Below are 16376 nucleotides of genomic sequence, written 5' to 3' on the forward strand. Positions count from 1 at the left end.
TTTCCTATTTTCCAAGATTGACAAGGTTGCTGGTAAATGCACATATGTAACGTGTACAGTTCATATACAGTGTTATATATACATGCAACAAAAAGCAGCATGCATCTTTCTCCTTGTCTCCTTTCCTCCCTTACCTCCGTTTATTATGCCACAACACATGCTTTCTTAATGCAAATACAAAACGCAGCAAGCTCAAAGCCTTTGATAAAAGCTCTCAAGGAATATTTATAAGCTGAGAAGCTTCTGGAGTTTATTTCAATTTTCTACCATTCATGACTCTGATGAAAGGCCAGAAAGTATGACAGGAGTGCAATCTAAAAGCTAGGAAACTGGAAGACCAATGAAGAGAGCTCAAAATGTCTTCTGAATTACGATTTTTAGGTAAACACTGTAATATTTCAAACGGTACTGCTTTTTTCTTTTAATGTGTGAGATGGCAATACTGCTTAATGATAGGTAAGCATACACTGCAGCAATTAGAAATCTGCAATCATAACAACACTGAGGATTTCAGTTGTAACATACTGATGACCATTAAAATATAGCGTTTGCTTGTACATTACGATATCCCTCATGTTAAGCAAAATGGCAAAGGAATTCTCAATTTCTGCAACACCAAGAAGTGTTTTGCTACAGTCTTCAGATCTTCCCAAGGCAATGTGTGATGTGTTTCCATTTTAATGTGAACTGACAAGCATGGGAAACAACAGCATTCTCACCTGGTTTTTCTGTTCTAGCTCTTTGACTGAACTTTGAAGTTTTTGCAGCTCCTGAACATACACAGCTACCTCCTGAGGTCCTTTGGCAAGTTCAGCTCTTAACTGGTTAATGGTAGCCTGAACGGACAAACAGAAAAACCCACACTTAAAACAAAGTTTTTCATGCATAACCCAAACAAAAGCAAGATGTCTGATAGCAAAATAAAAAGCATCTTGTATACAAATAAACAGCTTAAGAAAAAAATCACCTGCAAATCATCTCAGAGCTCCATCAGCTACAGAAGTACCACCAAGCATAATTTCCCAGCTGAGATGCATTCATGTCCTATTTCAGAAGACATAAATTTGCCCCAGTCCAATGCCAGGTTGAGCCCACAACCGAAGAAAATCACAACAGATTATCCATTAATCATTATCACAGTTCTAGCTCAAGGTGAAACCCTCCCAAGTCATTGCAGTTACACAGCCAAAAGCTTTGCCTCCCTGGTAAGGGAAATGTACTGGAAAAGGCACTAGAAGTGAGTCTGGCATCCGATGCAAACTTGGTGTGTGACTTTTGGACACATCAACCCTGCAGGTCAGCATAATCACAGTAAAAATACCACCCCATTAAACAGGATTGGTACAAAACAGAGTATATCAATGACTGTACAGTATTTGACTACAGTAATGAAAGCAAACAAGAAAAGCACTTTAGATGGGTAACAATGGCTGCCCTAAAGCATGCTGTGTATGAATGCACTCGCTTTGAATACACTATATAACAGTGACCTTTTTAAAGAAGTTCTCTTTCCTATTGTTCTCATAACCACAGATTTCAGCACAAAGGTATAAATACTGAATTCAAGAATGAACTAAAGCAGTAGAACAGAAGTAGCAGACAATAAACATACTATTTACAATCTCCCTACAGAAAAAGAAAGACCAAAGAGAACATATGAACACAGTATACGTCTACAAAGTGTTATTAATTCTGACTTTCTGTAATGCTGTGCTTTACATGGCTGTTTTGTGACAGGGCTGTTGGCTAAAACACATCCTGGGATCTGTCTTTGGCAGACAAACATTCCAGGATGTTCTCAGAAAACAGAGTTTTCTCAGATATTTCTGAGATATGTTAGGATATTTCACTACTGAGAGAATATAACGCAGAAAACGTGCAGAAGCTTGCTAAGGACACCACTGCAGCCTTTCAAACTAGAATTGCAATTTATATGCATAAAGATACATTTCTCTCATTCACAATTCAATAAGCCCATCCCACATTTCATTCTTAACGTGGAAATATATCATGGATGAGTATTCATTCCTGATATTGTCTGGCTGATGTGTGTGTATGATTAATGAACCAATAAGCAAACAGGAATGCATCTGTTTAACAAACTCTTGAAATTATCTTGATACAACAGAAATCTACTATAAGAATAAAAAGCTTTCAAAAAAATTTACCTCAAATTTAAGTGTCTCCGTTAGAAAGCAGAAAAAATAAAATGGATGGATGAAAGATGGAAATAAGCAGTCACAAAAGCTGTTAGTAGACATACTTCCTCCGATTTATTTTCAAATATTCCAGTGTTTTTAATGCCTTTGCTTAGTGGGAAAAAAAAAAAAGTCCTGGTTTTATTAAATTTACCCTTAATTTAATCTACTAATCTTGTTTAATTCTGTGGGCACTCAATTTAACAATCAAGTCTAGGCCCTGTATTTTATGAAGATTTACCAGATACTGAAACAAATCCCAATTGGCAGAGATTCATGGAAATGCTTAGCTCCACAGCAGTGCAGCTGTTTTCATAATGTGTTTACTATGAAGGAGTCACTATAGGGAAAAACTAAACATGGAAGGAGTAGCTCAGAATGAACATTCATCTGAGAGATCCAGACACCAGAGATTCAGGTGCAACCCCGAAATAAGGCATAACACCCAACATCTCTTTCTGGTGAGACCCCACCTGGAGTACTGCATCTAGCTCTGGAACCCTCAGCACAGGAAAGACATGGACCTGTTGGAGCGGGTCCAGAGGAGGGCCACAAAAATGATCAGGAGGGTGGGACACCACTCCGATGAAGAAAGGCTGAGAGAGCTGGGGTTATTCAGCCTGGAGAAAAGAAGGCTTCAGGGAGACCTTATTGCACCTTTCAGTACTTAAAGGGGCTTATAAGAAGGCAGCAAACTTTTTAGCAGGGCCTGTTGCAACAGGACAAGGGGGAATGGTTTTCAACTAAAAGAGGGTAGATTTAGACTAGCTATAAGGAAGAAATTTTTTACAATGAGGGTGGTGAAACACTGAAACAGGTTGCCCAGAGAGGTGGTAGATGCCCCATCCCTGGGAACATTCAAGGTCAGGTTGGTGGGGCTCTGAGCAACCTGATCTAGTTGAAGATGTCCCTGCCCACGGCAGGGGGGTTGGACTAGATGGCCTTTAAAGGTCCCTTCCAATCCAAACTATTCTATGATTCTATGATAAAAAAATTAATACATTTAGGTGACAATTGTAGAGCTATACAGAACACGTCTGCCCTCTCCTGCAGCATTTGAAGATGCTCATATAGGGTTTAAGATGATCTTTGTTATTCTCTTCACCCAGGCCATAAATCTAACTTATTTTAAAGAAATCTCACTTTGGAAATCAATATTAATGTATGTATCCTCAGTCAGCTCAGCAAAATAGCCAAGGATGGTGTAAGAACCATTTTACTCTTTCAGCCCTTGAGGTGGTCTTAAAGAGCAAAGCTGAGATGTAACATTGCCAAACTTTTATGCCCAGAACGAAGGACTTCCAATGAAGGACTTCCATTTCTTGTTTTCTTATGGCTAACACTTTTCACAGCTGTGGTTTTTTTAAGAGAAGTAGGGAAGTTTTCACCACTATGACTTTGAGTAATTTTTATTTTTTTAAAACGTCTGATCTGTCACTTTACATCAACAGAAAAGCTTTTATTTTGAACACATCTTGGGCTATTGTTGCCATATGTTGGAATTAAGCAGAGAAGACAGCAACACTTCTGAGAAGAATCAGACTGCCACTGCTTACCATGTTCTGCCAGAAAGCAACTCGGTCTTCTCTGGTTCAAACATACTCATGATACTGCACAGACACCTGATATTATTATAATTGCTGCAATGTATTTTATAATCCTTCCATACATCTAAGACTTCTTATATGAACACATAGTAACTGCTAGGGGCATCATGCAGACTTCTGCCCCATCTGCCGTTACTTCCAGGAGGACTGAAAAAACCTTCTTCATTTGTCTTTTTTCCTGTTAAAGGCTGCACTTTAAAGCTACATTTTAAAATGGCTAGTTATGTCTAGTTATGGCTAATAACTTAAACATACCTAATTTAGGGGAACAGGAGCAATTCATGCTTCTGTGAGAATGTTTTAAGATGAAAGATTTTTCACTTTGTCACTATGTCATTTTATCTTCACATGAAAACTAAATATCCAAAACCACAAAAGACTACAGAGACAGTACTTTGAAATGAAATTTAAATTCTGCAGCATAGTTGTGGGATCTCACAGTTAAAACCAAATTACAATTATGCAGCAACTTACATGGCCACATAACCACATTATATTCATAACTCCAACTGTGATATTCCTTTTTTCACGTCTGATGGAGCTCTTGGCATCATACATAATTTTAACTTGAAAACAACGGTAGATTCATGCTTAGTACAATACTGTACCCTTGCACAATTCCTGGAGATCAACATATCTGTTGCAGGGGGAGGCAGGAGGGAAAGCCCTAAAGAGTTCAGAATAATGCCAGGCAGCACTTCTCTAAAGCCCTGCAGTGCAAATGAAGAAATAGAAAGCTAAAACTGCAGTTCTGAAATCTAGGGCACATGAAACCCCAGAATAACAAGATGTCAGGAATCCTTCACATCCACAAATCTCAACAGGACAGAGGATACTAGGAGCCCTGCAGAAACTCTAGGCGTTCCCTCATGTAAGCTGGGGAATTCTGCAAGGATCCCACTTCAGTAGGGACCACAGCTCTGCATTGACAAGTTTTGCTGGCATTGCTGCGTTGGTGGGGGACAATAGAAAAGGGGAAGGGCAAAATTAAAAGGTCTCAAACACAGCTGACAGTCTTCAGTGAAGATCATCACACTGTCAAGTCATCCATTAGTAAAACTATACCAACCAACCTGCTAGTGAGGTGCAACAACACCCAGCAAGAGAGTTCTTCTGCAGGTATGGATTCACCAACTCCTTAGTAGAATAAATAATGTTAGATGAAAGCCTTTTCAGTGATACTCTATTTTTATTAGAATTTCTTGCCATTATCTCTGTCAGAGATTTCCCTCACTGTCACGGTAAACAACATCAAACAGGCTTTAGCCAGGGGGGATCTGAGACAGTGTGAGGAGTAAGGTTCCCTCTTAAAGATCCAAGTCAGAGCTGTTATATCCCTTTTTCTCCATCTTGCATGGAAGTGGAAGTGCTCACTGGCAGGAAAGCAGAGGAACCAAAACCAAGAAAACCGAATATTTGCTATGGGAGGGGCAGTTAGTTTTGCTTCCTTAAACACAGAGTTATCATCAATTCTATATGTTTTCAAATCTCCCATCAGCAATTTAAAGCTTCTTCCGCTGACTCAGCCAACACAGAGGCAAGCCTTCACAAAGTACTTCTGAAGAAACCAGCATATTCAGCAAGTCAAGTAGATGGTGAGGTCTCTTTTAAATGGGATTAATTTAAAAGGTTTAAATCCAGGAAAAAAAGGAGAAAAAATGTAAAAAAAAAAAGCAACTAACATGAGAACAATAGATTTTATTTTCTACTTTAGACTGCAACAACAAAGAGAGGAAAACTAAGGTGCTGTTGCCTGGAAACAGATTACAGATGACATCCTGACATCTTGGCCTTAAGACATGGCGAGGCCTGGCAGTCACTCACTTTCTGCTCTAGTGGATAACGGGCAACACCTGGAGGCCATTGTGCAGTGGATTGGGGCAGGGGGATGTGTGCAGAACAGATTTGTATCTTACACACAAAATATTCCTACAATAAATCATAGGTGTAAAAAGGCTTCCCATTTGACAGTAAAAACTAGAAGAAACAAAAAATGAAAACCTGTTTACAATATCCATTGAGATTTTTAAATTTTGTGTAAGTTCAAGAATCAAAAGTCCTATAAGAATATTCACATTATTTTCTACTTTGTATTAATAACCTCTTTTTATATATTTTAATACTCTAGCATCCATTTTCAGACATATCAACTCAAATATTAACCAAAACCATCATTTTCAGTAACAATTGTTTTTACCTGCATGTCGCTCAATAAGGGAAACAAGTCTTTGAATCACACAGATATTGCTCTATTTCTCTCTCCCAACAGAAAGAGCACAGCTCTGCCAGGTGGCTTTTTTCTCTGCTATTGGGCTTTTGTAATAACTTTTTATGCCAGGGAAAGGTTTTGCAATGAAAAGCATGGGGGCTTTGGAGGGTAGATATTGACAGAATTACCCAATTTACTGTAATGAAGAAACATGTCTATTAGATAAGTTAGAAGATTCAGTTAAGGAAGAGGCTTTTCCATTATGATGAATTAATATTTTCCATTTTCATATTAAAATCATGGCAAAGCTAACATCTCTAGGTATGACTATTACCTCCGAGTTAGCCTGCTCTGCCTGCAAGTGCTTGCACTCGTCTTTCAGCTTTTCAGATTCTCTCTCACGTTCCAGCGTCATTTTGTCCATCAGCGTCTGAACTTGGACCAGCTCCTTTTTCAGAACAGCCACATCTTCCATACCAGGCCTTTGTAGCTGAGAAGTAGAACAGTAGCAATGAACAACATGCTGTTGGCTGACATGCTTCCAGTGTCAATTCATCTCTAAAAATCTTTCAAATCAATCAATTTATAGACAAGGTGACATATACAGTAGTACAGCTTGAGGGAGGGGGGGAAGAGAAAAAAAAAAAAGAAAACAAAACAAAACAAAAAAACCAAAAACCAAACCCACAGAAAACTACGTATCATTCCCAAAGGAAACAAGATTTAATGGCTGGTTGTCAGTTCTTGCCTACTAAACTTTGAACTTGTTGATTGATTTCAGCCAAAACTGACAAATGGGATAAGGTCTCAAAGATTAAATTTCTGTAATTTTCATGTGGGTAGATGGTTAGGTACAAGAGGGAGACCTTCCCTGGGAGAAAACATCAAAGTGACAGGGAATCCATGCAAGAAATTTATCTGAAGTCACAATTGCCTGAGAAGTAGGCTGTATTGACTCCACTACTCTACAGAAGGGATTACTGTATATAGTTTACTGCTGCAACACTCACAAGCCCCTCTCAGGACTGAGACACATAACAATCCAGTACTACGCAGACTTTTATAATGGTACTGCCTCTGTCTTCAAGAACTATTTCAGAAAACCACAAGAACGGACAAAAAAAGGGCAGCTGAAGGAAACTTCTTGAAGGAACTGTCAGGCATGCCTCATACCAGACCCATAGGTAAAATTTGTTGGTAATTACATCTAAAGTACCATAATGTCCCTCAAAGCGAAAAGCTATGGACGGAAAAGGGAGGGGAAAGGCAATACTGGGCACTGAAGAAAGTAGAGAAAAGGAAGTGCTGGCATCTAGAAGAGAAAAGCTACAAGAAAAGGGTAAGAATGCAGAGGAAGGAAGACAAGAAACAACTAAACAGATAGAGAGGAATGGATAGGTCCAGTGGCTAGGCAGGGCCAAGAGGGACTCATGAACCTTTCGGGGCAGCCGACTACAGGGAAGAAGGGGAATAAACGAGTCCCACTTTCCTCCAGAGTCTAAGCAGTGGTTGAGTGGGAGAAACTAGGAAGTCCCATTCACGACTGCTTTAGAAGCGGCACGACTGCTGAGTCACTGGGATTGCTCCCTGGAGCCATGGCTGTATATAAAAGTCACCAGGAGCCAACATCCTGGAATACACACGCATTGGTATTACCAGCCAAGCGCAAGAGGGACAACATTAACATAGGCATGGCAATGACGGCTGCCAGCCCTTCAGCCACCATGTCACAAAACACCTCTCTGAGCACTTCTTATGAATGCAGCTGTCCAGGGACAGTCAGAGCGTAACACCTCATGGAAAAAGGGTGATCTAAAGACAGCAGTGGAAGTTAGCAATGGCATGCTCCAAGTACAGGCCGGCACAGGACATCTATACATGTAATACCCTGCAAAATTGCTGAAGGGTAGAGCATCAAACAAGCAGACTGTAATATAGTGTAAATTTTAATATATAAGTCAGAAACAACACATATTTCCTCACTGGAAAAACACTGAAAATGTAGGTCAGTGAAACAGATCAGAAACAATGGTGTTCTGCACTTCTTCAGCCCACAAGCAGACGTTTCCAAGTTCAACAGAGTCTGACTGCTTTAAAACTGCATTTGCAAGCATTTAAGTATATCCCTTCCTTGACTTGAAAATAACAAAAACATTAGTGTGATGTGAATACCAGCTCTGTCTTTAAGTCTTCCACTGTACTCCTCTCCTTCTGCAGTTCTTGTGTCAGGTTTGTCACTTTCTGTTCTGCACCTTCCCGAAGGCTGATTTCTTCATCATACTTTGATTTAAGATCTAATAAGAAGGAAGTCGAATAAATGATCACTTGCACAAGTTGCACAAGTAGAGAACAGAATCAGACCTCATGTTAATATACTTACCCACAATTTCAGTGGCCAGTTGTGCTGCTTTTTGCTCAAATAAGTCTTTCATTTGCTTAATGTTAAAATTTTCTACTTGGATCTCTTCTAGTTGCCGTTCTAATGATTCTATTTCCATAAAAAGAACAGTGTTATTTTCTGGAAGAGCTAGGACAATACAGTTACTTATGCCCATAACAAACCACAGCAGGTAAATAAGCAATCCAAATTCACTTAACATCCAATTAGCTTAGCAAAGTGAACAACTTTACTGAAGTTAAATATCTACAAGCATGATGCTGGAACCTGCCACTAGTTGAGTAGTCTGCAGGATTAAGTACAAATTGATTTTCACTGGTCACAAAAAGCACTTCAGGTCACTGCAACATGCTGCTGAACTGCGATTAAAAGCTCTTTAATCATGATCAGTCAGATACTTTATGCAGACATAAGGAAAATTTTATTCCATGAGTGCCTCATGGAGAAAAACATAGAGCAAAAATTATTGGTCTGCAAAACAAAAAAACAAACAAAAAAATTCATTGTTTTCTTTGCTAGCAATGAGTACAGAAAAACACTAAATAAAACCAGCACTGACAAATGCTATAGTTTAAATATCAACAATCTGTCTTTCTGAGCAACAGACTTGTACTGAATGCTTGAATACATGAAATGATTAAAAACATGTTCAAAACTACTCATGAGAACTCCTTTCAGAGTCAGGAGAACTTCTGTCTCACTTCTAGAAATTACAAACCCCGAGCCTCTGGAACGTTTCCCCAGATTATAGCTATCAAGAGCTATCTATCTTAAGCACTTACAATGAACTTTTTTTTCCAGTAATTGTACCATTCCAGCTTTCTAGCTCTTTAATTTACCAAAAGTGCTTTTTCATAAATCTAAAAGCTACACTGAAAAAAATTTCAGAAATTCCAGAACAGTGCAGAAATTAATATAATAAAATGTTAGCCACCTGTAGATGTAGCCGTTGTCAATCCATCAGACTTAGAATCCTTAAGAAAACAGAGTAAGTGCATCATTAGACAGTAGGAATAAAAACTACTAATTCCAAAGTTCATCCAGTTTTTGGAAAAGACAAGGAAATAAAGACTTCTGTGCTCAAATACTGCACACCAATATAAAAATACCTGCTCTCAAACAGTTATATCTGGAAGACTGGAAAAGGCCAGGATGATTTTCCATTTCATGTATCACTACACTATCAGGCTTCCAGACTTGCAAGACTCCAGTAGCAATCCCCTCCCCCTCCCTTTCCTCAATATTGAAATCTGCCCTAAAAACAGAGGTTACAGACATCATTAAATACATTCTGAGAAGGCATTCTGTCACAAAGCAATTTCTGAGGTCTGTAACAATCCAGTAGCTAAGTAGCTCATAGCAATAAAAGAAGTGAGAGCTTCTTTAGAGCACAACACACCACAATTTACCTTGCCTTTTTGTTCAGTTCATCTGGACATCTGTGAAAACACACTACAGTTCTCCAAAAGTTCTTACAAGAAAGACCCCATCGCCCTTTCTCGTAAACAGATGAAATACCACATTTAATAATCTGAGCTCTGAATAAGCCCAACAGAAGGAAAAGTCTGAACCGAACTTGTACTGAGTAGTATGGAAGCATCATTATCTACTCCGACTTTGTTCTTCAGATTTATATATACAGTTACATTGTGGAGAGATAACTAGCTTTGTTTTCAAGAACATGTCAATATTCAAATTATGGAACTAACTAAATCAGGCCACGTGCCTTACAAAAAAGGTATTAATCTTCAATGTCAATGCTGATGATAAACCTGCTTCAAGTATTTTAAAGCAATTACTTGCTGCCGCTGCCCCTGCAATTTCTCTAGTTCTTTCTTCAGCTCTTCTGAATACCACCTCTCCTCCTAGGGGGAAAAAATGAAATAAAAAAAAAAAAAGGAGATGGGGGAAAGAGAACTGTAAATTTGGTTGTTTAAGACAGTGGAATACTCTGCAATTTAAAACAAAGAACCAAGTGCAAGTAAAATACATTTCCAACCTTTAGGGAAGCTTGCAAATCTTGGACTTCTTGTCGGAGCAGTGATACTTCATCTCTGAATAAATATATCCACGGAGTAGAGAAAATGAATACACAGTGGTTATATTTTGTCAATTACATACAGGTTATAACGTGTATTAAATAACTGGAATGATAGCCATGTATTACATAAATACAACTTACAAAATTATAAATAGTTATTTTTAGATTTTTTGAAACTTGGAACAAACCGGATTAATAGATACTTATTAGTTTACTTTGCATATCACTTGAAAAATGCTAAACATATTAATTGGATAAGCAAAGAAATAGATACGCAAAAAGTCTCATGAAAACAGAATGTAAATCTAAATCAGTGCATCAGCTGAACCACATGAGCTCAGAATGGCAAAGCTGTGCATTGGGACATCTAACTGTTTTGCATGCCTTTTTATGAAGAGGACAGGTCTATTCTCCTTCACCTTCTCCATCATGTAAAGGAACACTGCTAAGAGACCGCACACTATCTTACTCCTTTTGAAATATGCAGTTACATCCTTTTTCATCCGCACAGCAATTCGGTATGCCCCACAGATACACTCACTTAATGGTCTGAATGTTTAAAGCCTTAGGATTTTAAATTCTCAAATTTTGTGCTCAAGCTTCCAGTCATGTAACATGTCACAAGATCTAAGGCTAAAATTGTCACTAATTGATTTTAGACAGCACCCTTCTAAATCACAGGTCTCCTTACAGAATTGCACAACTATACATACAAGGATAATGTTGCATTACTGAGATACAGCCACTCCAAATGTAGAATACACAGGTCATTAAAATAATGCAAACATACCCTTTCTTATTGTTTGTACAGTAGCAACACTGAGGAGTACACAGAATATATGTGTGGGGGTGCCAATGCCAACAAATTCTCTCAGTTTTATACCACACAATTTTATTGCTGCTGTGCTGCATTATCACCTCCTCCACAGATGTTCTTTTAAATTATCTCATACTTAGGAGAAAAAAAACACCAAAGCAAGCTATTCTTTAGCTAAACTGGGAAGGAATAGATTCAACCTACATTAGCATATTAACATCAGGTCAGGGTCATCAAGAAGCAAGTGAAACACGCACTTGAACCAGTTAAGCAAGAACTCCAAGGTGGACCAATTTTAATGACAAAAAAACATACTGGGAGGCTAATTTTTTTCAGAGGAAGATTTTCTGCAATTTACACGTTATTCTGCCTGTGTGAGACATTCACTGGACATTTGCAAATACAACTTTACTGAGACAGGTAATTAGCTGTAATCCAAAACCCATACATTGGTTGGGGGCGGAGAAGAAGGAGCAGCTTTCTCACCAGTATAAGTAAGAGTAAATAAACCAGTATAAGTAAGAGAAGTAAATCAGCTAATATTCACACATGAGATTATAAATGAAATCTCAGGCAGGTGAAACAGCTAACTATATTGAAGTTGGGCCTGAATATATACCAGATCTGCAATACTAAAGCATTTAAGATGTTCTGGTCTTCGTAGCAGATAAAAGGTTTTGAGCTGTATAAAAATAGTTTGTAGGAGAGGGGAGAAAGGAGAGGAGGAGAAGGGGAAGAGAGAGAGTTTGTAATGCAAGGACCCTTCTACAGTAGTTGCCTTGATATTCCCAACACAGTTTTGCCTGCCAGTTGTAAAACGAAACCTAAATTCAGCTTAAATGACCAGTGGAAAATGAAGGGGGGGGGGGGAAGTGTAAGGGATCACTCTAGACACTGTAACTTTGTTTTTCTTACTGCCATCCAAATCCTCATCAAATCTCCCTTTCTGCTAGGGCTGTTACAATCCCTTCCTCCTCTCAGCATATCTCCTCAGTCTCACCACCTGGCAAATCCTTACTACCTTTTCCTTATGCTCTACTCCATTCTCCACCTGTAATGCCAGTGCCTCCATCCTAGCACCGAGTACCAAAGGCCTTTGATAAATCGTGCTGGGCAGAGTTACACAATTTACTCTTGGCACTTAATCATGGTAGTTTTGGGGGGGGGGGGGGGAGGGAAGAGGACACAATGTAATTCATAGTACCTAGCTTTCTCTATTGACTAAATAAGGAACTTTCCCTCCCAGTCTTGGTCCTATGAATTACAAGTAAGCTTCACTCCTAGACCGCTAACAGAACGGGTCCCTGCTGCAGGCTCCAATATTTCTTTAATGCGGTATTCCAAATCTTGGAAAAACATGTTTATGTTGAATGAGAGTTTTCTCAAGCAAGCACGCAACTGAGAAACATTAAAGAATGCCACACTAGTAGGGAAGAAATAGCTCATGTGTTACACAACAGCTCTCACCAGACTCCCTTCACTCCATCCAAACTCCCTGACCTTGTCCACTTTTTCAATTACATGAGGGAAAACAAAACCACTTGTCCCCAAACTGTCAAGAGCCAGGAAAAAAAAAAAAAAATTTCACCAGCCAACATCTGGTTGACATTGGAAACTTGCAGACATAAAAATAAATTTTTCATAAACTATATAAACAATACAGTTATGACCAATAATTGCCCCATGTGAATGCTATTATTCTACTAAGAGTATCATTTCAGGTCTAAGTTATATCACTCCGAAAAGGCTTAAATCAGACAGAGAAGAGATACTCATTCTTGAATAAATGTGCACCTAGGAAACCCAAGAGAACTCCACTAGTACCCTACCACTTTCTCCTATATAAAGCCCTAATTTTGATTTCTTTTGCTGCAGCAGCTGGGAGAGAAGGCAGCTATCCACAAGGAAGGGCCCGTCCATGCATGAAGACATGACCTCTGCTAATGCTGGCTCTTACTGGATTGCCAGCTCTGCACAATACTGGGGAGATACGGATCTTCATTCAGATAACAACCGAAGTATGTTACCTTCCACACTCTTTTCTCACCGAAGAACCACCCTCTCTTGAGTTAGTTACATAAATACATGTATTTCTTTCAATGTAATTATTTATCATTTTGGGTCACAGTTCTACTAGTGACAAAACATTTGAACCATTTACTTCCCAGCACCAGCAGAAGCCAGCGCCATTAGCAGGTGACCACCCGCGGGGTTGCGCGGTGTGTACGTCTGCTTGCTGAATGAGGCCACAGGCAGCTGCCCACCCTGACACTGCTGTGTACAAACCAAGAGAGTTTGGGGGAGTGTGACAAAACAGCAGCATGGACTGTCATTTATAACAGTCCAAAATAAACACTGAACAGAAAAAGAACTAGCAGGAAGCAAAAGGAAACCTACGTAAATTTTACCCCTAAGAAAAAGCTCCCCAAATCAACACGAGGGATTACTCCCACTCAGGCAGACTACTCAGTTAAACTTTTCTAGAGAAAGTTTCCCCTTATCAGTTCCTGCTACATACTGCTGCTCTCAAAAATAAAACAACCTGATATGTTTCCTAGGAATATATTTAACTATACAGTTTTGACCAAACAGTTAAATAAAATTAATTAGAGAAGATTTCTGAAGTTCAACGTGATGTTTCTGGAACACAGGAGAATTAGTGACACAGACAGAAACTTCTCAGATTTGCAAATAACAAGGTAATACGGGAACCTATTTAGGCAAATAGTGATGTTGTAATTACCCAGTACATACCCTAACTACCCAGGGACAAAATCAGTTTGTCCCCTATCTTCAAGGTTGTCATCCCCCACCCTCAAAAGATGAAATTTCAGCTCTGTGCCAGAAATTAGAAGGAACCTGTATTTTTTTTGCCACACTCCTAAAAATCATTCCAGTGTGTAATATTGCATCGCCAGCTGCATGAGAAACAGGTGATTTAATTAACAATATAAACATGTGTATCTGATTTTCATTTACTGTCAGATCAGTATCAGTCAATGCAAGTTTCAAGCTGCCTTTTAACTATAGTTGGAAATGAGGCATGAACATTTAAATACTTGACTACATAATTAAGTGTTCAAATTAATACATCCTTCAGTGTAATTAGAAGCAGCTCAACATTGACACAAAAGCACATGCACAAATGAGTACTGTTGCACCTTTCCGGTGACAGATGACCTTCCCCTCCATGAGTTGAATCAATGCCAGAATTATGAACTGCTTCATAGTGCTTGAACAGCTCCTCAGCTGATCCATGAGACTTCATACAGAGAGGACAAATAAAGCCCTATTATAAAAAGGAAAAGGAAAAAAAAAAAAAAGAGGTGAGAAATAAAATTTTATTTTTTTCCATCTTATTTTTACACAGAATTCTAAATTTTGTTTGCGCATCTAAAAGGTAGCGAATACAATTGTTAAGATCCATACTAATTATTTCATGTTCTGATAACAGTTTTGGCAATTAAAAAGTTAGAAAATGCCTACAAAAGTCATATTCCATTGTTCAGTGAGTTTTTTCCCAACAGCATTACATACTAGCAACAAAACCTTTATTTAGAAAAATAAGAAGTCATTTCAGAAGGACTGCTCTGCAATTTCTTCCCCCCCAAGAAAAGAATTTTTCATACAACTTTTCATAAAATCAGATTCTTCTTCCAAAGAAGAGGTAGGGTTTGGAGTTTGGTCTTAAAAAAGGAGATACAAAAACCCACTCTGAAGTACAGCTATTCATACACCTATTACCACCATATTTAGGCTACTGATTTTAGTATGGGCCAGAAGATTAAGAACCACTTTTTACCTTGCATATAATTAATTAATAAACGCAATTCAGAGACATACTACCTCAAGAATCAGAAATCATCCATTTTCATTCCAGCATATTTACTGCAAGATTATCAGAGCGAAAATTTAGCAGAGCAATGCCCTCATTCTACCCATTAGCCCACAGACAAACGCAAACAGTAAATATTATGTACCTCTAAACATTTGTGGAGTGTCCAAACTGCCATTTATCAGAAGTACCATCCATCTCATTTTAAATAGCAACCTATTACACCTGCTTTTAAGTGCTGGACTTTATATTAGTTCTTCACTCATTTGGTTATCATGCGAACTCCGAGCCCAATTCCCATTTACAGGAAGGCAGAGAAAACAATTTAGTCTCAGGTTAAAGGCTCCCTGTAATTCTAAGCTGTGCAGAGAGAACCTCGTGTAAGTGAGATTAAGGCCCCCTGTTTCTTATCTTCATTTGAAATACGCTTTTGCATATTTGTATGTTACCCTTAAGTCCCTTATGCCAGTACAAATTGTAGCACACTCCAACGCTATACCAAGGCTCTCCAGTATCCAAGATGAGAGTACTCCTGTGGGATTATCACACTTCATGTAACATATGCTCCCGCACGATTTCTGAAGGACATATGAAGAGTTTTGACACTCCTTTTCTTCTCTTAACTTTGTGTTTGGATGTTACGAGACAAGCCACAAAACTTTAAATATTAGCACAAAATGAACATACTGAATGTGTATGTTGATAACCACAATAGGACTCATTTTCTAACTTGACATTCATAATATTTTATTTCACTAGTCACTAAGAATTCAACAACCAAACACTTACATGGATTTAACCCAGGAGAATCATCACGTTCAGCTACTGAAACACGTCCAGAGCTCCAGGGCACTGAACATGGACTTTGTAACTGCTATTACTTGTTTAGTGTTTCAGAAATAAATAAATAAACACAGTTGCCTGTCAAACCCACCACATCTCATATTGAACACTAATTTTGGCACAACTAGATCAAACAAAACAGTATACTCCTTCCTAAGCAGACAACAGGCATTTGCCCTTAACCATTTATTTATTTTCAGAATTGATCAGCACAGTTTCAGTCCAGATTAAACCAAGTTAACCCATATGTATGTAGATGTGCAAAAATGGGTGCAGAAAATTGGTTAAACTACTAGGTTCCCAGTAATGTTTATCTGATACAATTAGCATATAATTATATGATGGCAGTGACAGTCACTCTGAGCAGGAGAACCAGAGGGAGATTCCTGGCAAATAGCAATGGCAATGAACTACAGGAGGGGTCAAAA

The 16376-nt window shown here is 38.6% G+C and overlaps 1 protein-coding gene across 2 annotated transcripts in view; it reads right to left on the reverse strand.

Moving 5' to 3' along the window:
- The window catches only part of EEA1 (early endosome antigen 1), a 73851-nt gene that overhangs the window by 36681 nt on the left and 20794 nt on the right, over nt 1-16376 (reverse strand). For both annotated transcript variants that reach the window (XM_075151055.1, XM_075151046.1), the window contains 8 exons: nt 14432-14559; nt 10412-10466; nt 10212-10277; nt 9347-9386; nt 8395-8502; nt 8187-8308; nt 6349-6504; nt 720-836 (listed from right to left, as the gene is read on the reverse strand). In XM_075151055.1, the coding sequence (XP_075007156.1) occupies nt 720-836; nt 6349-6504; nt 8187-8308; nt 8395-8502; nt 9347-9386; nt 10212-10277; nt 10412-10466; nt 14432-14559 (792 nt within the window). The remainder of the gene's footprint in view (nt 1-719; nt 837-6348; nt 6505-8186; nt 8309-8394; nt 8503-9346; nt 9387-10211; nt 10278-10411; nt 10467-14431; nt 14560-16376) is intronic.

Source organism: Calonectris borealis, chromosome 1, assembly GCF_964195595.1.
Source record: "Calonectris borealis chromosome 1, bCalBor7.hap1.2, whole genome shotgun sequence".
Lineage (NCBI taxonomy): Eukaryota > Metazoa > Chordata > Aves > Procellariiformes > Procellariidae > Calonectris > Calonectris borealis.